This window comes from Gorilla gorilla, chromosome 3 (genome assembly GCF_029281585.2).
Source record: "Gorilla gorilla gorilla isolate KB3781 chromosome 3, NHGRI_mGorGor1-v2.1_pri, whole genome shotgun sequence".
NCBI lineage: Eukaryota > Metazoa > Chordata > Mammalia > Primates > Hominidae > Gorilla > Gorilla gorilla.
In genome coordinates, this window is record NC_073227.2 from 132,811,459 (window position 1) to 132,836,703 (window position 25,245).

The 25,245-nt window shown below is 39.2% G+C and overlaps 1 protein-coding gene and 1 pseudogene across 4 annotated transcripts in view; both read left to right on the forward strand.

Annotated features, from left to right (window-relative positions):
* Positions 1-7,357, forward strand: part of ALPK1 (alpha kinase 1) — a 144,859-nt gene extending 137,502 nt beyond the window's left edge. For all 4 annotated transcript variants that reach the window (XM_055385181.2, XM_055385182.2, XM_055385184.2 and 1 more), the window contains 4 exons: positions 697-850; positions 4,050-4,212; positions 5,252-5,438; positions 6,484-7,357. In XM_055385181.2, the coding sequence (XP_055241156.2) occupies positions 697-850; positions 4,050-4,212; positions 5,252-5,438; positions 6,484-6,683 (704 nt within the window). In that variant the 3' untranslated portion in view covers positions 6,684-7,357. The remainder of the gene's footprint in view (positions 1-696; positions 851-4,049; positions 4,213-5,251; positions 5,439-6,483) is intronic.
* Positions 7,358-21,443: 14,086 nt separating this feature from the next.
* Positions 21,444-23,407, forward strand: LOC101130960 (TOX high mobility group box family member 4-like; annotated as a pseudogene).
* Positions 23,408-25,245: the final 1,838 nt, after the last annotated feature.

The window sequence follows — 25,245 nt, forward strand, 5'->3', positions numbered from 1 at the left end:
TCACTTCATTTTAATTTCAATCAAAGTGTTGCACTCCTTGATTAGGATTCATGTGGGTCTTTCTCCTCAAAGAGATGCTTTCTTACTTAGCATTGTTCTTCCTTTCTATAAGGTGGAGACTGTCCCTACTTTTTCCTCTTATCTTTTCCTTTTTTCAGTTGAGTTCGCATGTTTTTACAGTAGCTACATTTTCTCAAATAATTTCCAAACTTTCTCAACTTAAAACAATGAAGAGAAAATTAGGGTGCACTTGAATATATAATGCTAGGATTCCCAGAGCTGCCATCAGTAGTAGCTTCTGTTATTTGGGATCCCCAGGTAATAATAGTAAGTTGCAAGCATGTGTCACTTGTCCCAAAATGGTCTCTGGGGTTTTCTGATTTTAAAATTCCTTTATTTTCCACTACTTTCGTATAGAATCTTCATGCTTATCTTAATCCCTTTTCATCACAACTAAGGGATTTTGGGACTCAAAGGCTATTCCTCATTGTAATTTATAAAGTGTTACCTTTTTATCATTTCTCACTAACTTTTTAATACTGTAGTTGTCATAGAAGAGATGACAATTAGAGAAAAGTGTATAAAAAAGTGAAGATTTCAGGTGAGCTGGCGTAGGACCTGTGTCACATCAGCTTTATTCATGAATTGTAACATCCTTTTGAAAATAAGATTCATTTTCATCTTTTTTTTTTCCAGCTGCTCTTTTGTTAAAATATTCAAAAAAATCTGAATTGTGGACAGCCCAGGAAACTATTGTCTACTTGGGGGACTACTTGACTGTGAAGAAAAAAGGCAGACAAAGAAATGCTTTTTGGGTTCATCATCTTCATCAAGAAGAAATTCTGGGGAGGTATTACTTAAAAACATTTGTATAACTAATGTAAGATGAGCTAACCTTGCCCTTCTGTTGAGTAATCACTCATGAGACTTCGTAGGGGCTGAAAAACTTGGCCAAAATATATTTCCAGATTTCTACTCCTTTTTCTTTTCATTATTAATTAATTAACAACAGTTACTATATATTGAGGACCCACGTTATATCAGCTGTTTTGCTGGATGTTTTAGCTACAGGACCTCAAAACCATCAGGGAAACATTGGCCATACTGTACTGATAAGAAAAATAAAGTTCCCGGCCACATGACAGGCCAGAGAGCCTTCAATATTCACTAAAAATGCTGGCAAAAAAGGTAAATTATGAAAAGCACACTTTTAAGTAAATAGGTGAGCCTGAAAAAAGGCAGGAAAATCCTGAGTCCAGGGATGAAGCCTGTTCAGGGATATAAGTGATTGCTGAACCCTTTAGGGATCCCGCATAGGAGTTTGAGGCAGGGGTGGAGTGAGGGTGCAGCCAGTAGCAAAAGCTACACCCAGAAGGGAATGAGTTCAGATACCACTCATACAAGCAAGGACTCAGGAATGGCTACATCCCCACGATAAAGGGTATCTTTAAAAACCTTACCCCAGTGAAGTAAATGCCTGGAAAGTTTTTGCTTTGGCCTTAGTTGTTAATAAAAATTTTAAACAAAAACTCACCTGAAAAATTAGTAACCACAGGTGGTCTTCATTGGATTTAAGACACAATTTTATATCATTTGTATATTTTAAAAGACCTATAAGACATGACTTTTCATTTAAAGTTGGCCTTGTTATTTGCTCAAATCCAAATAGTGTAAGAAATAAATAGAAATAGAGAAATCAAGTGTCTCTGTAAGCAGTGGAAGTACATTTCTTGAAAAGATTATTGATTATTATTATTATTTTAGTAAACATATGCCAGGTCCTGTTTTAAATGATTTCTATGCTAATTCAATTAATCTTCACAAATCCCTCTAAGGGTAGATACTATTATTATTCTCACTTTACAGATGAGGGAACTGAGTCACAGAGATGTTAAGGAATTGCCCAAAATCACATGTCTAAGCAGTAGGGGCATGTGCTGATGCTTCAATTGTGTCTCCCAAAACTCATATATTGAAGTTCTCAGTACTTCAGACTACGATCTTACTTGGAAGTAGAGGGATTGCAGATGTAATTGGTGAAGTTAAGATGAAGTCATACTGGAGTAGGGTGGGCCCCTGATCCAATATGACTGATATCTTTATGAAAAGAGGAAATTTGGAGATAGACAAAGACGCAGAGAGAATGCCATGTGAAGATTGTAGTTATGTTGCCTCGTAGCAAAGAACTGCCAGAAGCTGGGAGACAGCCTGAAACAGATTCTTCCTTAGAGCCTTCAGCAGGATGATGGCCCCATTGGAACTTTGATCTTGGACTACTATAGGCTTCAGAACTGTGAGAAAATCAATTTCTGTTATTTACGCCACCCAGTTTATGGCATGTTGTGACAGCAGCCCTGATACACCAGAGTATACCATAGGAGGACCTGAGATGAGAATAAATTGAGAATAAGAGACATAGAGAATGGAGTGACAGAGTTCAATATATTTCTGATCAGAAGAAAATAACTGCAAGAGAGCAAAAACAATATTTGAATAGATACTTTCTGGTAATTTTTCAGAATTGCCAAAATACACTAATCTTGAAATACAGAAATCACAATGAATCCTAAGGACAGAAGGGAAAGGAGGAAAGAAGCTGGAAGGAAACAGGAAGGGAAGAAGGCAGGTAGTCAGACATCTTGTGTACCTAGTTTGACTAGGTACACAGTAGTCAAACTCCAAACACTAAGGACAAAGAAACCATTTTAAAAGCAGTCAAAGAAAATAGACAGATTACGTACATAGAAATGTCAATTTGACCTACAGCTGGTTTCTTCATAGCAACAATGGAATTCAGAGACAATGGAAGTCATATACTTAGTGCAACTCTCTTTTATGGAGGAAGACAAAATAAAGACGTTTGCAGCTTAAAAGGAAAAATGACCATGGCAGTTTACCATGAACAAATCCTCACTAAAGAAAAATAATCCCAGAAAAAAAATGGTACAAGATGAGAGAAGATATGGGCTTCTGTTCTCAGATTGATGATCCCCTGCCTAGGACTGGAGGTCTTCTGGCAGAATGTTCAGGAAATGCTCCAGTAGCCAGTACTCACAGGTTCACTCTCTTGTGCACACCTCTGGCATCGGTCAACAAAATTCTGAATTAGTTCAAACCCTCTATAGGTCTTGCAGTCTCTCCATAGAAGAACTGCCTAAAGCACTGGTATAGCATCCCTATTACAACAACTGCTCCTCTGCAGGCTGCCTTCTGAGACCATACTGCAGCCTCCACTATCAGATTTCCTTTCTGGTGTTCAGGAGTCTGAATGGCCAAAACCACAGCCTCCTTAAGTTCCTTTATTATATGGGATTCAGAAATTTCTGGAGAGAGTTTACTCTGGTTGAAGTCTATGACTCAAACAATTCCCCTTGATTTTTGGTGGTCACTCTGGGCACATGTGAAATTACTCACAAATTCACACCAGTTTACAGCAAGTATAAACTACAGTAAAGTGAGCACTGTTTTGCTTCTTTCCGCATGTAATCATTTACTGCCTTGTGTCTTCCCACACCAACTGTGCTGTTAGCTCTTGAAATATACAAATCATGTCTCGCACTTTCTTCAAGTCACTCAAGACTAGCACAGTGTTATGCACATAATAGGTATTGATGGATAATAAGTATTTATAGGAATAAAGTAATCATAAAAGGAAGGGATAGAGGAAGGCTTCAGATTGATGAACTGACTATATAAGGCCACACTGCAGGGAGTGGAAGGTCTTGACTCCAGAATCCGTGCACATTCCAGTATACTTTGCTGACCCCCTTGTCTTACCAAAGGTCTGGAGAACTTCTACATTAAGTGACACTTTCCCTTTATAATCAATATCATTCTGCGTCAGCTAGAATGAGTGTGTTCCATTGTTCAAGTAGCTCTTACAAAATTATTTGAATCTTGAGATAAGTCAAAATAATTAATATTCAGTCTAAGGCAGAGAAAGAGATCTTTCAAGCATTTCTGCGTATGTCTTTTGATCTCCTCTCTCTTACTCCATTGTAAGTAAGACCACTTTCGCATTTTCTTGTGTGGATTTTCTTTGTTCATAGGTATGTTGGGAAAGACTATAAGGAGCAGAAGGGGCTCTGGCACCACTTCACTGATGTGGAGCGGCAGATGACCGCACAGCACTATGTGACAGAATTTAACAAGAGACTCTATGAACAAAACATTCCCACCCAGATATTCTACATCCCATCCACAATACTACTGGTAAGATTATCCTGAACACATCATTTGGATCTTCCAAATCACACTTGAATATCAATTAATCTGAATATCTGGTTCTACATAGTCAGGCTAGCATTTTTAGCAAACTATCCTTGTGTGTTGTCCCTGTACTTTCCAAGAGAGAAAGAACCCTAAAGATTAATCTAGTACAAACTATCCCCTCAACATGATACATAAATCCCATTTTACATCTGTTGGCCTCACCCCTTGCAACCAAGTGATTACTAAGTCAAAGTTTACACACCTTCAGCAAGAAAAAATAATTGTTCTCCTTTCACTTTCAAGTAATCCTAATTGTTAGAAAGTTCTTAGACTTAGCCCAAATCTATCTTTATCTAACTTCTATCCATGGATTACAGCTCTCCCTCCTGGGACCATGAAGACCAGTCTCTCTTCACTAACATACACCTTTCAATAGATAAAGGCAAATATTCCCATTGAGTTTTCTCTTCTTAGGATCAAGAATGCCTTGCTACCCCGAATATATTAGATCCTGAGTGCATTCATACTTGCAATAATTTTTTCATTGGCCGGAGACATTTTTAGACCCATCTTTTCCTAATCATAATAGTAATTATCATCCATTTCATACCTTCTTTATGTCACTCACTGTGCCAGGCAGTTTGCAAACCTTGACTCTAACCTTTGAAACAGCTCCACAAAGCTGATATTTTAACCTAGAGTCCCTGAGCATGATCTAATTTCATGTCCTGGTAACCTAGCCTCCAGGACAGGTCACGTCATGGCCTAAATCTTAAGTGAGCAGTTTAATATGTGAATGATAATAAATTTAAGTTCTATGACATGCCACATGCCGTGTTAAGCATTTTACATGCATTTCCTTGCATAATCCCTTTAACAAGCCTAAAAGGTAGTTATAATTATACCCACTTTACCCATGATGAAATTGAAGCTCAGAGAAGCAAAGTGGCAGAGCCTAGGTTCAAACCAAGATTTACCCAAGTTCAAAGACAATGGCCTTTACCATTATGCTGTAATGTTTCTCATTGCTATTTTTCAGATTTTAGAGGACAAGACAATAAAGGGATGTATCAGTGTGGAGCCTTACATACTGGGAGAATTTGTAAAATTGTCAAATAACACGAAAGTGGTGAAAACAGAATACAAAGCCACAGAATATGGCTTGGCCTATGGCCATTTTTCTTATGAGTTTTCTAATCATAGAGATGTTGTGGTCGATTTACAAGGTATGTGAAACTGGGAATTATTTTTATTTTTAATATTATATGTAAATGTGAAGTTTTGTAACTAGCTTCCCTAATCTTTATTTAATAGATTGTTCCATGTATAGGCTATTATTTGGAGTTAACTTAATTGATCTTACTATATATAGCAAATAATTCCTGAAAGAAAAATATGCCCAAAACTTCTATGAATGTCTACAGTATCACATAATCAGTGAGAGGGTCTGGCTTATGTTCTGTTGGGCTTTGTTCCAGAGCATCTCTGTAACAGCTTTTTTTATGTCACTTAAGTAGATTTGAGTGATGTATATTTCGTTGCATTTTTTTCACATTTCAAAATCTTCTTTCCACTTTTCCTTTTCTCCAGCCCCTTACCCTTATTAAAAGTGTGATGTTGGGTTTCATAATGGGGGTCATTATAGAACAGAAATCTGTATCCTTAAACTATGTACTTAAATACGACTACTTTTCAATTCTACCTTAATATTTTAATTTTGTTTTAGTTTGTCTGGTATTTTATTCATCAGAATTTTTATTAGAAAATACCCTATACTTCATGTAAATTATAAGTAAGATTTTTTACTAGCTTGTTCAGTCGGTACCACCAGTGCCTAAAATAGTGTTTTGTAGAGTGTCTGCACTCAATAAATATTTGTTGAATGAACAGATGAGTATATGAATTAATGAATAAGTCACTAAAGAAATCTCTGAATCATGAAAGAAATATTCCATATTATGATATTGATAATTATTCTAAGTGTATTTTATTGCTTTCTAATACCTTGAAAATTGGTGATCTGGGGATGTCATATTTGACAAATATAATTGCCCAATATTTAATTATTCTTAAACTAATAACTGGAATATGCAATCCAAATTCCTTACCAGGAATTTACTAACTATAAACCACAGGATGGCCAAGTTTTTGAATTATCTCTTTAAGTGTGTGTGTGTGTGTGTGTGTGTGTGTGTGTGTATGTATTTTTGTAAACACTTGATGGACATTTACAGGGAATTTAATACTCAGGTGTGTTCATTTCTCTTTTAGGTTGGGTAACCGGTAATGGAAAAGGACTCATCTACCTCACAGATCCCCAGATTCACTCCGTTGATCAGAAAGTTGTCACTACCAATTTTGGAAAGAGAGGAATTTTTTACTTCTTTAATAACCAGCATGTGGAATGTAATGAAATCTGCCATCGTCTTTCTTTGACTAGACCTTCAATGGAGAAACCATGTAAGTCATAGGCTGTATGGATTGGTAATGTGGCAGACCTTAGTGATGCTCTCAAATACCTGGTTCTCTCCTTCCAGGCACATAGAATATGGCACAGTCTGGTCCTCTGGGGCTTGGGCAGGGCCGTGACACAGGTTCTGGCCAATGATTTGTAAGAGGAATTGATCAGTATCACTTTAAGTCCTGCATTTAATTGGCAGCACAAGATCCTGCAGAGCCTCTTTCCCTCTGCCACAGTTATCAAGAATGGGTCAGGAGACCGCTGCTTCTGGGCATAAGTCCTGCAAGGAAGCAACATGGAAAACAGCCCCAACTCACCCATGAGGGATGAAAAGCACTGTTGAGAAAGGCATGTGTTGTTTAAGCCATTGAGATTTTAGAGCTTTTTGTCACTATCTGCCAAGACTGATACTATTGGGGCTTTTCCTATTGATTTGGGAGTTCTTTACATATTAAAAAAAATGTGAGCCTTTGTGATACGAATTCAGTTTGTTTTTCTGTCTTTTGACATTTGACTTTGCATAAAAGTTTATCTGTGCATAATTTTATATATAGTTGAATTCATCAATCTTTTATTTTGTATGGCTTTTTGGTTATGTATAATACTTAGATCCTCCTTATACTCTGAGTTTCTTTCTTTTTAATTCTCCTGTATTTCCTTCTAGTATAATTAAATCTGTAAAAAGTAAGATGGAAGAGTGGTACAATTTTCTTTATCCAGTCTGTCCTTGATGGGCATTTAGGTAGACTGGATAAAGAAAATGTGGTACATATACACCATGGAACACTATGTGTATTAATCCACTCTCACACTGCTATGAAGAAATACCTGAGACTGGGTAATTTAGAAAGAAAAGAGGTTTAATTAACTCACAGTTCCACATGGCTAGGGAGACCTCAGGAAACTTACAATCACGGCAGAAGGCACCTCTTCATAGGGTAGCAGGAGAGAGAATGAGTGCCAGCAGGGGAAATGCCAGATGCTTGTAAAGCCATCAGATCTTGTGAGAATTCATTCACTATCACGAGAACAGCATGGGAAAAACTGCCTCAATTACCTCCTACCAGGTCCTTCCCATGACACATGGGAATTATGGGATTACAATTCGAGATGAGATTTGGGTGGGGACACAAAGCCAAACCATATCACAATGTAACCATAAAAAAGAATGAGATCATGTCCTTTGCAGGGACATGGATAGAGCTGGAGGCCATTATTTTTAGCAAACTAATGCAAGAACAGAAAACTAAATACCACTTGTTCTCACTTATAGGTGAGAGCTAAGTGATGAGAGTAGGTGGACACATAGAGGGAAGAACACACACCAGGGCTTATCAGAGGGTGGACGGTGGGAGGAGGGAGAGGATCAGGAAAAATAACTAATGGGTACTAGGCTGAATACCTGGGTGATGAAGTAATTCGCACAACAAACCCTCATGACACAAACCTGCACATGTATCCCTGAACTTAAAATAAAAGTAAAAAAAAAAATCATTGAATATTGTGAACTCTATGAATATACCAAAACCATTGGACTAGACACTCAAAGGGTGAATTTTATGGTAGGTAAGTTAAAGCTTTAAAAAAAAAAAAAAAAAAAGAATAGTCTTGCAAAAAAAAAAAAAAAAAGAGGAAGAATGATACATTTTCCTGGCTACCACAGTCCATCCCTTACCCTAAACAGATCTACTTCTTCACACAGGTTTAGGAAACAGCTCCTCCATGATCTTACCGAAAGAAACAAAAGGGCGACTAGTGAGATAAACCAATTCTTTTCTGCAGTTACTCTTGGGGCTGCAACTGGTGCTCACTCTCCCCATCCTCCACTGTTCATTCTAAGTTTCCCTCAGCCTTAACTATTAGCTCAGGAAGTCTGCGTGGCTTACCTGGTTGGTGAGACTCAAACTTACATACATGATCTTCATGTATCAAGTCCGAACATTTGATAGTTTATACTCTTCTCAATTTGAGGTTGCTGCACATGTCTCTTCACAGTTGCAGTTGAGGCAAGGAAGACCCATTCCAATCTCCTGCTGTGGAGATCACAGTTGATTGACACTCCCAGCTTTCACTCCCCTGATACCATCACTGTGTTTATGCTGAAGCCATGTTGCCCTCAATGTGCTGTCAGCCAGTGACTAAGCATGACAAGGACACTAGTCTCGGAATATTTCTAACTGCTGACTGTGACTGTGGAACAAAGTCTTAGCACTGGCCTAACCAAAACTTTCTTAAGGCTGGGCGTGGTGTCTCAGGCCTGTAATCCCAGCACTTTGGTAGGCCGAGGCAGATGGATCACCTGAGGCCAAGAGTTCAAGACCAGCTTGGCCAACATGGTGAAACCCCATCTCTACCAAAAATACAAAAAAAAAACAAAAAAAAAAAACCTGGTCATGGTTAATTTTTCAGGAAGCAGAGGTTGCAGTGAGCTGAGATGGCACCACTACACTCCAGCCTGGGTGACAGAGCAAGACTCCATCTCAAAAAACAAAAGCAAACAAACAAAAAAAACTCTTTTCTTTGCTCTCTCCTTTTATAGGCATCAGGCCCGCAGCATGGTCCCCTGCCTACTCTTGTTCCCTCCAACTGATCCTTTACAATCATTTCTCCCAATAGAGGTCTTTCATGTCTAATCCTTTCCTGGTATCTGCTTCTTGGAAAACCAAAGCTAATACATGCTTATTAAGGAAATGAAAAAAAAATGTAATCTATCCTATTAACAAAATAAAGGGAGGAAATCATGTAATTTCACAAGATGTAGAAAATTATTTCATAAAATTCCAAATCAACTCATGGTAAAAGAAAAAAAACAAGCTCTTTGAAAACTAAGAATAAAGAAAAGGTTTCTAAATCTGGCAAAGGTTTTTTATTTTAAACTTAAAACAGCAATACCATAATTAATAGTGAAGCAATTAAAACTTTTAAGTTGAGAAAAGGAACAAGACAAATTTGCCTACTATCCCACTTCTATTCAACATCATAGAAGAAGTCCAACTAATAAACATAGAAAGACTAAACTAGAAAATCATGATTTTGCATCCATTAATGAAATAATGGATCTGGGCAGAAAGCATTGATGGCTGGGGAAAATTAGATGGAGAACTTTATAATGGAGAAATCAGGCTGATGCTACTCACACTTCAGTCAATCTGATCACTAAAAGTGGGATAACGAATCAGTGATAAAATAACATTTTTGAGACAATTGGGGATTTTGAATATGGACTGAGTGTTAGATAAAATGATGAAGTGATATCTTAAAAACATTCAACCAAAAGAAAAATTTGGAAAAAGATGTGAAAACAGCTTGACTCTTTCGGGTTAATGTTGAAGGGAGATGATTACATAGCAATTCATTGTACCAGTCTTTCTACTTTTCTATATATTTTTAAATCTCAAAAAAAAACAAATCTTAAATGTAAGGTCATAGAAAGGAAGAAATAACAAGAAAAGTTTGAAGAATCAATAGATAAAGAAGATGAAAACCAAGATTGGTATCAAACAAACTAATGAGGAAAGAATATAAGGAGGAGCATTCAGCAGTATGAAATCCAGCAGAAAAAAATCAGGAAAAAAAAACAATTTTGGGGGTGAAAGACTGAGAACAGTGAAAAAAGATTGTTGACAGCAAAAAGAGGCTATTAATTGAGAGAGTGACCTTTGAGATGTTGTAGAAGGGGGTCAACAAACTATGATCCATGAGGTCAAAGCTGCTGTCATCTGTTTTTGTAAATAAAATTTTATTGAAACATAGTCACTTTATTCAATTATGTGCTATCTACAGCTGCTTTTGTGGTACAATAGCAGAACTGAGTAACATTGTGACATACACTGGATTTTGCAAAGTGAAAAATATTTACTGTGTGGACCTTTACAGAAAAAAGTTTGTCAATCCCCATTTGTAGAAGATGAAATTGGGAATAAAGTTCAGGATATTTACAGTTAGAAAGAAATATGGTTATCTTTACCAACACAGAAGAAAAGGAGGAGCAACAATGGGCAAAGAAACTGGAAATTGGAGGTAATAAAGAAGTAAATTGATGGAAAGCACATCAAAGCCCACTTTCCTTTGTTAAGTCAAAAAGCTAGGATATCTGCTAAGTGAGATGGCATTGGCATAACTAGGAATTTTAGAGAAATAAAGATTTTGTAGCAATGCATATCTCTGAGTTATAAAAAGCAGAAATAGTACTATTGAGAGGAATTTGCAGGAAATTGCATTTTTAAAATATCTGTAAATTTTTATTTATGTCATCACCCATATACCCAACACCTGGTTGAAGAAATTAAATGTAATACTGTTTTTGAAGCCTCCATCCCTGATCTCTACTTCCTCCTCTATCCAAGAGAAAATCACTGTCCAGAAACTGTTGATTATCATTCTCCTTACTATTGTTACACATTAACTTTTATTTAATGTTGTTATACATTTATATATTGCATAAAAGTAACAATAAATATCCAGTATTCTTTTAAAATGTTCAAAGCTTTGTATAAACATTTTAAAAGGCCAGATTAGTTTTTAAAAAGCCAAATTAATTTTCTAGAAAATGAAAAATACAGTAATTGACTATATAACTTACTAGAAAGTTTAAACAGCAAATTAGACATAGTTCAAGAAAGAATTATTAAAATGGAAGGAGAGATGAAGGAATTAGCTAAAATGCAGCAGAAAGATAAAAGGACAGAAAATACAAATGAGTGTTTAAGAGATGAGGAGAAAAGAAGGTCCAACATCATCTAGTGGGGGTTTTAGAGAGAGAAAAAGAGTACAAAGGAGAGGGAATTCTCTGAGTTAAGCAAAGAATGTGAATCAAGGAGGGAATGATCAACTATGTCAGATGCCACTGACAGATAAGTCAGATAAAAACTGTGAACTAAATTGTTGAATTTAGCAATGTGGAGTTCACTGGTGACCTTAATATTAGCAGATATAGATGAGTGCTGCAGCTGAAAGCCTGAACAGAAAGGAGTATTAGTTTTCTATTGCTGCATATCTCAAACTTAGCAGCTTCAACCAACATACGTTTTATTATCTCACAGCTTCTTTGGGTCATGAGTCTGGGCACAGCTTAGCTGGTCCTCAGCTCAGAGTCTCACAGGCTGCAATCAAGGTGCTGGTTAAACTGTGTTCTCATCTGGAGGCTTGACAAGAGAAGACTAAACTTTCAAGTTCACCAGGTTGTTGGAGAGTTCATCTAAATAGAAATACATATATATATAAAATATTGAAATACTGATAGTGTTTTTCCCTAGTAAATCTATTACAGTGGATTTCATTTTCTTCTTTATCATTTGTTTCCCAAATTTTCTGCAATAAGCTTGCATTACTTATCTCAAAAAATAATATTTAATAAGAAATTCAAATGATTCTCTTTTCCAGTAAAAGTCCACATTATTAGATCAGCATGTACAGCTTTCTTCCTTAGCCCACCAATACTCCTAGTCTTGCAATTTACGCTCTAGAAACACTGAACTACTTATGGTTTCAGTATATAGTTCATCCTGCCACCTCCCACACCACAATACGATGCTTTGTCACTTAGTAACTGTTTTCGTGCTGTTTTTATACCTACCAGAACAATCACACCCCATGTCTTCTCATCCTTGAAGACTCACCTCATCCAACACCTCCTTCAAGAAATCTTCCCTGACATCCCTTATTCCCTTTCCCTCCCCACCACAACCCAGGTAAGGTACCCCTCCTTTAATGTTTTAAAATAACTGCAACTGTCATTTCACAGTTATTATAGAAGCTAATACACAATTGTATCACATTATCTACTGTAGTTAAATTATAATTATCTTGTGTATTATTTATCTATTGCTGCATGACAAATTAACCCCAAAACATAGAGGATTAAAACAACATTTATTAATTCTTACAGTTTCTATAGATCAGAAAAGGGTGGGGAGGGGTGGCTTAACTGGGTAGTTCTGACTCAGTCTCTCTTAAGCTGACAGTCAGGATGTCAGCTGCAGCTCCAGTCCTCTGAAGGCTTCCCCAGGACTGGGGAATCTGCTCCCAAGCTCTCTCATATAGCTGTTGGCAAGGAGACCTCTTCCTTGTTGGCTGTGGGTCAGAGGCTTCTGTTCCTCACCATGTGGCCTGTCCATAGAACAACATGGCAGTGGGAAAAATCGAAGGGAGAGAGCGGTGGAAGCCACAATGTCTTTTATAACCTAATCTTGCCTCCGAAGTAACATATCATCACATTTGTACTCTTTTGGTCACTGGTCACACAGACCAACCCTTGTACAATGTGGGAGGGCACCTTGGAAATTCATGCCCAAAAGGGCATGAATACCAGCAGGTGGGGATCACCGAGGGCACCTTGGAGATGGCTCTGTCTATCTCACCAGCCTGACTGAACTCGGCCTTGTGCCTCTTGCTACTCCCTAGCCCTGGCTTATTATAGTTTTGCATAATAATATGAAATACCAATAAGAATTATTTGCCTCTTAAATGATCAATAAGGGCTGATTAGCTTACTAACTCTTGCTACATAGGATGAGAGGCATAAGAAAAGAATGTCTGAGCTCTCCAGGCTTCAGAAAACCATTCTACAACAAGGAAGGGTGTGGGCAGATAAGTGGATGGATGGAAGAATTAAAAGTTGGAAAGAAAAAAAAATGGCATTTTCTCAGTCCTTCCTCTAATTTATCAAGAAACTTATTTTGCTTCCTTTTGTTTAAACTTTTCTGATTTTTCTCCCTCCATTCTTTAATATTTATCTCATAGCAAACTGAATATTGAAAATTTTTCAAGTAATTCTTAGGAAAACTTCAATATTTTTCTAAGTTGAACTAAGAAATTGACTTTTATTTTAATCTTTTGCTTGTGGAGTGAGTTGAGTTTTGCAATAACAACATTTAAAAAGCAAAGTTTGAGGAGTTGAGTTCAACTTAAGGAGACAATCTTTGTTTCTTCAGATATCAGAAATGTCAGGCTTTTGTTACTGTCTTTTAGCAGTGCTATTATTTTGAAGATGATATTTGTTCTGTGTGGTTTTAATATACAGATGTCCTCTGCCTGAACAGTTCAGTAGAAATTAGGTATAAAGTACAAGAAGCAAGCAAGAGAGGGTGAGAGAAAAAAAAATAAATCTCTTTATTATGGTGCATAAACCTTCAGTGTGAGGGAGCTTTGCAGCTGCACAAGGAGAAAAATGCATTCAAAAATATAATGCAAGTGTGAATAATCCTTTCTCGAATGCTGCTTGCAGACTGCTCCAGCTTTGTCAGGTGAACTTGAACCGGGCCATCAGATTTGCCCCCATTCCCATTGCACACTCTGTCTATCACCCCAGGGCATTCACCATCTTGACTGTTGTTTAAAGAGAACAAGCAATCCATCATTGAGCCAGGGAGTCACTTTCTCATAGAAAAGTAAAATCAGCATGTGACACTACTCAGCCCTAGTGTTTTGCAGATTAAAATGATACATGGCGACTCACGTGTTACTAGGAGGATTAAGTCGGTTATCTTGTTCCATTGCCCAGACAAAAGAATTTCCCTCAAGCGGTAAGTGGGAGCTTTACAGAAGCTAAAATCGTTGGGCTCAACTATACAGTGGTAAGACAGAGAATTTAACAAGAGAACAGAAAAAAAAATGTTATTTTACATCTAAGCACATTTTTTATTCCCTGCAGGAGATAGTACAAAGAAGAATCCATCCCAAAAGGGGAGCTGTGAAATCTTTGTACAAGTCTCTGCTGTTTGAAATGCCAATTTTATTACTAGAGATGGACACACAATTTATTGTCTGACTGCCTCTACAGTTGATTTAAATATGGTGAAATAAATGAGCAGCCGTTGGCCCTAGGGCTGTTAGCTTCATAAGAGTAGGTTACAAATCCTGCAGCTACAGTATCAAGTTATTAACACTGTTATTCCATTGTGTGATCTACATAGTAATAAAATTTTAAGTGAATCTCATAGAGAAATGAGCTCACAATGAAAGGCTAGGATACAGCCTTTAATTTACGAAGCTGAGGCAAATATTTATCATGTTACAGAAAATATTTTTATATAATTGAATCTGTAACTGTGTTACGTTCATTTTCAAAAGTAATGTTCAAAAAGAAAAGATGAATATAAATATCATAGTATTTAATTTTAGATTAAATAAATGCATAAAGTTTTGCCATTCAGACCTTACACTGGAAATAATGACACAGGTTAAAGAGAAAGAATTGTTTTTGAGTTGGTTTTTTTGTTGTTGTTTGTTTGATTGTTTTTTAGGTTCCCATGCATTTCAGGCAACACTGTTGTTAGAAAATTCTTCACTATTTATTTTTTGCTCATACTTTGCCACACCAAGTTCTTTCTTAAAGTACAAACCATTTTTCTAGCCAAAAGGATTGCAAATCAAAGAATGCCCTATTTCTTTACTCTTAACTAAATTTTCAAACATTACATATCTTAATCAGCTGTACATTCTCCAAGTATGCTGTAAAAATAAGAGACAACACTGGAATATCTGTTTTCTCTGTGAAGGACCCACACCAGATTTAACCTTCTTTTTCTACACAAATCACAAAAAGGAGAGAGACTGCTGGAACACTTTTGTTAGACATTTGACATGGTCTCTCCCAATAACAGAAGGACCCACAGCGACTGGCTTTGAAGGGCTATGTTCCCAACATGATTTCAATAGGGAACATTCTCTCTGGACTGAGCACCTGGATCATGGGCAGTGTTCCCTTGGGCAGGACAGCAGTCACTGAGCCACCTGCATCAGAGGATGGGAGATGAGAGACAGGATCCTCTGGCTAGCTGTATCCTTCCCCAGCCTCTGGGGCACGCTCGTGCAGGGGAGCCAGGCCAGGCCAGGCCAGCACACAAGCATCTGAGTGGCTGGCCCCTTTGCCCCACTATAGACAAGTTAGCAGGATCCTTCCATGAGTATAGATAAAGACTAAGAGCAATGGACCCTGGAAGTCTTTGAAATATGCCATGTGCCAAGACTCAAAACTATAAATTGTTCTGCCAAAGGCATCTGAAAATGTCAAAGTCCTAGGATGTTGAGCCAAGTATTAAGGAAGATGATCTGAGATGGAGCTGGATATTAGAGAGAGCTCCACTATTCAGCATGATCTTGATAATCTGCCACAGAATCGACCTGACTTCATCCCCTCCTGCCTTGTTTCCTCCCTCCATCCCTGTGGCATGGTCTGCACTGTCTAAGCTGATCTGGAACACCCACTCAACAAAAAGCTATCCCTAAGCATCTTTAGACAACCTATAAAAGCGAATTAAACTTGGCATCTCTAAAACCTTGCATTGCCAAGTATCAACTTTTATTACATTCAACTCTTGGTTATGAGAGGGGAGGAGGGAAATGCAAAGAATCACAAATAAGACTACTGTTTAAGATGCATCCTATTTAGGCCAGTAACAAATTTTTGTTGCTAGTTAGTGGCTACGTAGTAGTTGATGATTGGGAAACAGACAGCTCCAAATTGTTCCAGATGCCAAGAGAAGGCCAGACTTTGTCATCAACAACTTAAAAATTAGATTGAGATACAGCTCCAGACACGTTAAGCGCATTGGTCCTTTGGCATTTGTCAACTGCTTTACCTCCTTGTGCTAAAAATGCCATGCTCAGAACATCCACCAACAACAGTGTAGTTCAAATGCTAAAAAGATAACCAAAAAATATACTTTAGGAAAGTTAATGTTTTATAAATTGTAACAATCATTCCAGTTATCAAGAAAATATTGTTTCCAAGAAGCATTTTATAAGTTGGCACAACAGACCCATGGAATGGCCAGGAGGGAGTAGAAACCTTTCTAAGTGATTTATTGATTTACTATAATGTTTTCCACTGGAAAGATTAATGATATATTCCACTTTGCTGAAAATTACTTCTCTTTTGCTCCTGCAAAATAATCCTAGAGTTATTTTCTCTTTCGGACCCTAACAAAATTATATTTCTTACAGAAAGACTGAGAGAGCTACAGGCATCTAACTCTAAACTCAAAGTGTGATCTTTAAAGAAACACGCTCACTTTTTTTTTTTTTTTTGAGAAACTGTTTAAAAATCCAGACTCTGAAAGGCTGCTTCTCAGTGAGAAAGGTCACTCTGAGTGCAGTGTCCACAACATTAACGAGAAATGACCCTTGTCATCACTCTCAGAATGGGAGACAGAAGAAACAAATGAAAAGACACACCCAAAAGATGGTTTCTAGAACAGGCCACTTGGATAATAGATGAGACACTGTGCTCGTGGATCACATGGGCCTCCAGAGGCTTTGTTCCCACTGTGTATTATGGTATGCTGGGTGGCTTCACGATGACAAAACTACGGGAACTTCAGGGTCTCAACCGGACCACCATCCCAAAGTGATGAAAATGTTGTCTAACTTCAAAGTTTAAGAATACTTCCTTAGTAACATGTTTCCAGTTTTAAAGTTGTATTTTCTTGATCACACTTCTTTCCCATGCAATCTTTTAGGGGAATAAATCAAGTGAAATATTTTTGTCCTATGATGGCCACACAATATTCCTCCCTGTTATGTAGCTGTTGGTGAGAAGGACTTCGGTAAGCAGAATGAACTTTGTTCTTGCCACAGCAAAGAAAGAGTTAAATTCTAGACCCAGCTGATTCCCTGCCAGCAGGGATGTGGAAGAAAGAGTGGGTGCTCACTTTTCTCCCCATATTACCCAAATGCCTCTTTTATGCCCCATCCCCATCTTCTACACTCTCCTCTTTCTCGCTTTCTAAGGAGAAAAAAATTGAAATTTAGAAACAAAGAATTCCGACACTCTGAAGTAATTCACGGGGCTTCACTCACTTTCAGGTCTTTCCTTTTCAGGGCAATGGTTTTTGGAAATCACCTCTCTAGTTCTACCACAGTCACTCTCACTAGGCCTCCTTGAAGGGGAGTGTCTGGTGAAATCAGACAGGAATAGTCCCAGCTCTGCTGCTCACTAGCAGAGTGGCACTGAGCAAGTTGCCTGGCCTCTTTACAGCCTTCGAGTGCCCATATGTAAAACAAGTATAAAAATCCCTCCCTGGGTTTTGCTGTGAGGATTAGAGGTAATGCCTATGAAGGACTTAGCACAGTGGCTGGCACTCTTTGGTGTTCAAAGATAGGGTTTTTGTCTCTACTAAAAATACAAAAATTAGCTGGGTGTGGTGGCACATGCCTGTAATCCCAGCTACTTCAGGGGCTGAGGCAGGAGAATCTCTTGAACCCGGGAGACGGAGGTTGCAGTGAGCCAAGATCACACCACTGCACTCCAGCCTGGACGACAGAGCGAGACTTCCTCTCAAACAAAACAAAACAAAGATAGGGTTTTATTGTCATTATTACCCCAGCTGTTTTTCTGGTGTAGTCCTGATGAATTCATTTATTCAGTCCCACTCTCACCAAATGTGGCCGCCAAGATTAGTTAACTGCATGTGAACCCAGAATCTCCCCCAGACAGAAGGAGCAAACTTGGACCTAGGGAGAAGCCATTTCTGATCAGGGTAGGGAGTGGGAAGTGCAAATAATAACAGTAACACTAACAATTATAATAGATTATGTTTTGTGGTTATTTACTGGTGCTTATACATCATTATTATATCACCCCAAAATATTCTTTAAATTGCTGTTTTTGTTGAAATAGTCTAATATTGGTAAATTCATCTGGCTTGACCTAAATAATACTCAAACATAATTCTCTCATTCCATATCTCTCCAAACAACTCATCTCCAGGTAGTCCCATATCCTCCCAGCCATATGTGACTGCAATTCCCCAGATATGATGTGACTTCCCACAGATGTCTTCCAAAGCCCTTCCCCGTACCTGGTATATTCACTCCTACATTCCCTGGAAAATTCTATCCTCCCTCCCCTAGGAAACTATTACTTGTCCTTCAAGTGTCATCTCCCCAGGAAGACCTTCTCTGACTCTTCTACTACTCCCCTCTAGTAACACTAACACACACACACACACAGGCTCCATTACACCATCACAGACCTTTACGATAGGACCTCAATTGCACAGTAATTACTTGTTTATGTCTCTGCCTCCCCCCATTAGATTATGAGCACGTGAAAGCAGAGATTGTTAGTTCACTTTGGCAGCCCCAGTGCCTAGCCTGGCACTTGGTTGTTAATAAGGCCTTGCTGAATGAAAGAATTAAATCATTAAAAATCGCAAGATTAATTAAGAGTGTGGTTTTATGATTGACCCATTGTGGCATAACTCTTAGTGTAATACAGTATTTAACATTGTGCCTTGAATATAGCACGTGTTCCATAAATGTTTGTGAACTGAATGAATGAAGGATGGCAGGTGAAAAATCTCTTAATTAGATCCAGAGGGTCCTCTTTATTTGTACAATCCAAATAAGAAAGGCGTTCTCAGACACTGAAAGAAGCTATGCTGACATCTTTGTCTTACAAAAGACTCATCTGAATGATAATGAGTGTGGAAAATGGATTAGCTCCTGGGTGGACAGGGTTTTTTTTGTTGTTGTTTGTTTGTTATTTGCTTTTGGTTTTTGTCTCAGTGAAAAAGTAAAAATGCTTGAGTGCTCCATCACTTAGGGAGATTCAGCCCATCTTCTTTTCCATGATTTTTATTTTAGTGCTTATTTAATTAAGAAAATTAAATCATTTTTGTGGTACACGAATAAAATTGGTGAAAATAAGGTTACCAGTATTTTATTATTGTTGATTTTAATCGCTATTATATATCTGTAAACCAGATAATGCCGGAGAAATTGATTGCCATCTGTTCTTAGACTCCAGGAATAGGGCATCATTATCTCTAGGAGTACTCTACTACTATGTGACCCAAATGTACTGGTAATCCAATTTTTTAAGATCAGTAAATGTTTTTAACCTATATTATGTGTATTATTACATGATATGCTTCAGCTAAAGCATGAATTACTTTTAAAACAAGTGATAAAGAGGGCCTAATTTACTGGTTCTGGCTCAGAAACCAGGTGTTTTAAGTGCATTGAGTTTCATGAATTAAAGAGTGTGTTTCCTCCTTTATCCAGAGCAGCTAAGGATTATTGAGACTCCAAGATTAAAGGCACATCATGAAACTAAAACAGGCATTTAAACTTCCTGTGCCAAAATGCTGCCTTTTTTTCCCATTTCTTTCCTGATTAATCTCAGGATCATTCTTCATTACTACTACCCAAAGGTTAAAAGACGATTAATAGTATCAACTTCAAAACATTTGTGAGAATTAGAGCACATGTAACCTTGCTAGGATGGTGCCTGGCACAGAGTAAATGTTTCATCAATGGTTGTTGTTGCTATTTTTTTATCATTATTTATTCACCATATTTTCATACTTTAAACCAAAGCAGAATTAGAGTTAGCAATATTAGTTGTGTTTTCCACTTGAGCTAAGGTTAATTCCTAGATGAATGCCAGTTGCTTTAATTCTCACTGATAGAATCTGCTTTCCGTATCGTTAACCTCCACACTTGAGTATTCAAGTTTTGTTTCATAGTGTTGCCTCCATGCTTTCTGTGATCGGTCTCTGCTATAAGTCCACTCAACATCATTAACCTTTCATCCTGATTATGAAAATGTGGTTTTCCAAACGTATTTGACTCTTATAACACATGGTCACAAAATTTTTTTCTTTAAGGGTTGCGGCCTCACACAGCTCCAGAGAGTCCCATTCACTTGAAATCAACATGCATTAGTCATCTATTGCTGCCTAATAAATTATCACAAATTTAGCAGCTTAAAACAATACCTGTTCATTATCTGACAGTTCCATAGGTCAGAAATCCTGGATGGTATGACTGGCACCTCAGCTCAGGGTATCACAGGCCTAAAAGCAATCTGTCAGCTGGCTGTGTTCTCTTCTGGAGCTTGGGATCATCTTCCAATCTCATTCCTGATGTTGGTAAAATTCAGTTCCTTGTGGTTGTAGAACTGAGGTGGCTGTTTCCTTGTTGGCTGTTAGCTGGGTTTGTCTCAGTTACTTGTAGCCACTCTGTGGTCCTTGTATGGAACCCCTCCAGCATCAAGGCCAACAACAGCACACTAAATCCTTCTCATGCTTCAAATTTCTCTGACTTCTCCTGCTTCCAGTCATAGAAAACTTTCTGCTTTAAAAGGGGTCAACTAATTGAGTCAGGCCCACCTGGATAATCCCCATATTTTAAAGTTAACTGACTTTCAACCAGGCATGGTGGCTCACACATGTAATCCTAGTACTTTGGGAGGCTGAGACGGGCAGATCACTTGAGGTCAGGAATTCAAGCCCAGCCTTGGCAACATGATGAAACCTTGTCTGTACTAGAAATACAAAAATTAGCCAGGAGTGGTGGCTCACGCCTGTAATCCCAGCTACTTGAGAGGCTGAGGCATGAGAATCACTTGAACCCAGGAGGCTGAGGTTGCAGTGAGCTGAGATCGCACTACTGCACTCCAGCCTGGGCAACAGAGACTCTGTCTTAATTAATTAATACTTGTTAATTTATTAATTAATTAAGTTAACTGACTTGGGACTTTACAGCAGTGCCTGTATTACTGTTTGAACAACCAATAGATAAGAATCTTGGGGGAGGGCATCTTTAGAGTGTTGCCTACCACATAATGTGAGTTTGGTGCGCTCCTGGTTCTGAGATGCTGGGTTTCACACACATTTTAAGGTTTTTAGATGCAAGGAACACAGGCTTGTTTAAGGAAAGTTAAATAGGATACACATGATACAAGAAGTGGTCTCACAGTTCCGAGTCCAGTGGGGCGGTGGGAGCGATGACAGTCTGAGATGGTAAGAGCAGTTGTGTGAAGATGGAGTCTCCCGGAGGAAATGACAATTACCTGACGATCACAGGGCCTTCACACCTCTTCCTATCAGGGGCCGAGACATTCCATACACCAAGCTTAGGTGATGAAGAATTTGAAATCCCACCTATCTCTTTGGATTCTGATCCCTCATTGGCTGTCTCAGATGTGGTTGACCACTTTGATGACCTGGCAGACCCTTCCTCTTCACAGGATGGCAGTGCTTCAGCCCAGTATGGGGTCCAGACATTGGACATGCTCTGTGGGCATGACCCACGGCTTGATGGAGCAAGGTGGGGGCTCCTCAGTGGAGGCTTGATCATGGACTTAAACCACTCTATAGGAACTCAGTATAGTGCCAACCCACCTGTTACAATTGATGTACTAATGATAGACATGACATCTGACTTGATGGGGCATAGCCAGTTGACCACCATTGATCAGTCAGAACTGAGTTTCCAGCTGGGTTTGAGCTTACGGGGTGGCACCATCCTGCCACCTGCTCAGTCACCTGAAGACCGTATTTCAACCACCCCTTCACCTACTAGTTCACTTCACGAGGTTGGTGTTGAGGATTTCCGGAGGCAAATTTCTAGCCAGAAGACAGTGGTGGTGGAAGCAGGGAAAAAGCAGAAGGTCCCAAAGAAGAGAAAAAAGAAAGATCCTAATGAACCTCAGAAACCAGTTTCAGCATATGCTTTATTCTTTCATGATACACGGGCTGCCATCAAGGGACAGAATCCTAATGCCACTTTTGGTGAGGTTTCGAAAATTGTGGCCTCCATGTGGGATAGTCTTGGAGAGGAGCAAAAACAGATATATAAGAGGAAAACTGAGGCTGCCAAGAAAGAGTATCTGAAGACACTGGCTGCTTACAAAGACAACCAGGAGTGTCAGGCCACTGTGGAAACAGCAGAATTGGATCCAGCACCACCATCACAAACTCCTTCTCCACCTCCTATGGCTACTGTTGACCCAGCGTCTCCAGCACCAGCTTCAACAGAGCCCCCTGCCCTGTCCCCATCCATTATTGTTAACTCCACCCTTTCATCCTATGTGGCAAACCAGGCATCTTCAGGAGCTGGGGGTCAGCCCAATATCACCAAGTTGATTATTACCAAACAAACGTTGCCCTCTTCCATTACTATGTCTCAGGGAGGGATGGTTACTGCTATCCTAGCCACAGTGGTGACCTCCTGGAGGCTCCAACTAGGCCAAACCAGTACAGCCACTATCCAGCCCAGTCAACAAGCCCAGATTGTCACTTGGTCAGTGTTGCAGGCAGCAGCAGCAGCTGCTACTGTTGCTTCTATGCAACTGCCTCCACCCCGACTACAGCCCCCTCCATTATAACAGATGCCACAGCCCCTGACTCAGCAGCAAGTTACCATTCTGCAGCAGCCTCCTCCACTCCAGGCCATGCAACAGCCTCCACCTCAGAAAGTTCGAATCAATTTACAGCAACAGCTACCTCCTCTGCAGATCAAGAGTGTGCCTCCACTCACTTTGAAAATGCAGACTACCTTAGTCCCACCAACTGTGGAAAGTAGTCCTGAGCGGCCTATGAACAATAGTCCTGAGGCCCATACAGTGGAGGCAACTTCTCCTGAGACCATCTGTGAGATGATCACAGATGTAGTTCCTGAGGTTGAGTCTTCTTCTGAGATGGATGTTGAATTGGTGAGTGGGTCTCCTGTGGCACTGTCACCCCAGCCTCGATGTGTGATGTCTGGTTGTGAGAATCCTCCCATTGTGAGTAAGGACTGGGACAATGAATGCTGCAGCAATGAGTGTGTGGTGAAGCACTGCAGGGATGTATTCTTGGCCTGGATAGCCTCTAGAAATTCAAACACAGTGGTGTTTGTGAAATAGTCCTTCCTGTTCTCCAAGCCAGTGAAGAGTTATCTGCTGGGAACATGTCTAAGAGCCTGTTTTTGAAACACAAGCTGGGCTTCTGGTAGTGCCTGATCACAGCCCATGATGTCCATTCATGTTTCCCCCCTTTTCTCCCTTCAGCAGAGGTCAGGCTATGGAGCAGGGCCACTGAACTTGCTGTAATCTGGAGATGCTTTTTACACAACCACAAGCAGAAATACCAGTGGTAATAGCAGAGGAAAGGGTGAATGGAGTATGGGCAAGCAAAGTATAGAGATGGTAAGAGTGGTGGTGGGGTTGAAGAAACTTGTTGGTATAATTGTCATAGGATTTGCCTAAAATATTATTAAAATGACAGGAGTGTACTCAGCTTTGAGCCTGGGGGGGGGGGGGGGGGGGGAAAGAAGTGGTTTCACATGAAAATCCAAGACCAGAAGCAAACATGGAACCACACAGCAGGAGCTAGTGAATCCTTGCTCTGGTGATTTGCCATTAACAAAATTTATGCAGTCTCCTTGATTGTATTCTTTCTATATTTCAAGTTTAAATTTCTAGAGTTCTGCTTTCATTTAGGATGTAAAACATCATAAGAGAAATGGCTCTCACCCTAGCAATTGGAAAAAGACAGAAAACCCACAAACTTTTCATGAGCCCACTGAAGAGCTCAGGTTATGGGGCAACCAAATAAATTAAATTCCAAAGAATTACAAGCCCCTTCAATGAGAGAGAGGACGTGCAAACTCTTTTGCCACTGGCAGAGCATAGAAAAAAGAGACGACCACCATATAAGCCAGTTAGAAGAAATCAGCTGAAAGTTTAATAGATTCTTAAAAGTCAATTGTGGACTAAAGTATCGCTTGAAATAACTGACAGTCCAAGACACAAGAGGATTTTGCCCTAATTTACTAGCTCCTTTTCACTGCCCTCGACTAGAGGCTCATGAGAAAATCTAGAGATGAATAGGCATGCAGGAGGTCATCAGTGGTACAGGCACAGAGAAAATTTTCAGTTGCCCCTGGGGAAGAGATATGAACTCTACCCAGCTACGTGGCTCCTTCTGTCACTGAAAGAAAAAGCCTGAAACTACTGGAGATAAGGCAAGAATTCTGTTGCTTCTAGTTGATGACTAGAAGCAAAGGCCCTCTGGCCCTGGGAAAAAGCAGGGAAAACTCTTGCACTCAGGATCCTGCACTGGTATAAGGAGAAGTGCGCTACTTCTGGGAACAGGCAGGAAACTGTTTTCTATCCATGGCCCAATGACCCACAGATCAGAGTTCAACAGACACTGGGAGAAAGAGTAGGCAAGAAACACTGATGACGCTTCATTTCTGAGACGCAGGCATGCAAGTCTGCCTAAAATTGAAACTATGTTAGGAAAATAAAAATTTCCTCTTCCCACAATAAACCTAGTCCACAATAACAAGCAATAGTATTTTAGCACTGAAGAAGGATAAAGAACATGGAAACAGACTCCCCCGCCACCACCGTGGTATGGATATGAAAGGAGCAAAGAAAGCTGAGGATGGAGCAGGAACAATGAGAAAAACAAAACAAAACAAACATGAAAACCTCCACTATCTCAGGCCTGCCCCACTCTAAGCACAAAGAAGCATCAGCCCACCACTGAAGAAATTCAGAGCTAGCACTGCAATGAAGATAATGAGAGCAACAATAAAACCCAAACCCAGTGTATGTCTGCCTACACTAACTCAATGCCCAACATAACAGCCAAGCAAAAGAAAATGCGTGTCCTTTTCCAGGTGTAAATATTATTTGTCTCAGCTTCTATCATTCTTCCACAAAGGATGTCCAGCATTCACTCAAATAATAGGAGACTTTAAGAGCATGCAAAAACAACCCATTGTCAAGAGATAAAGCAATTGACAGAACCAGACTCAGAGATGACCCAGATGTTGAGAGTATCAGACAGACA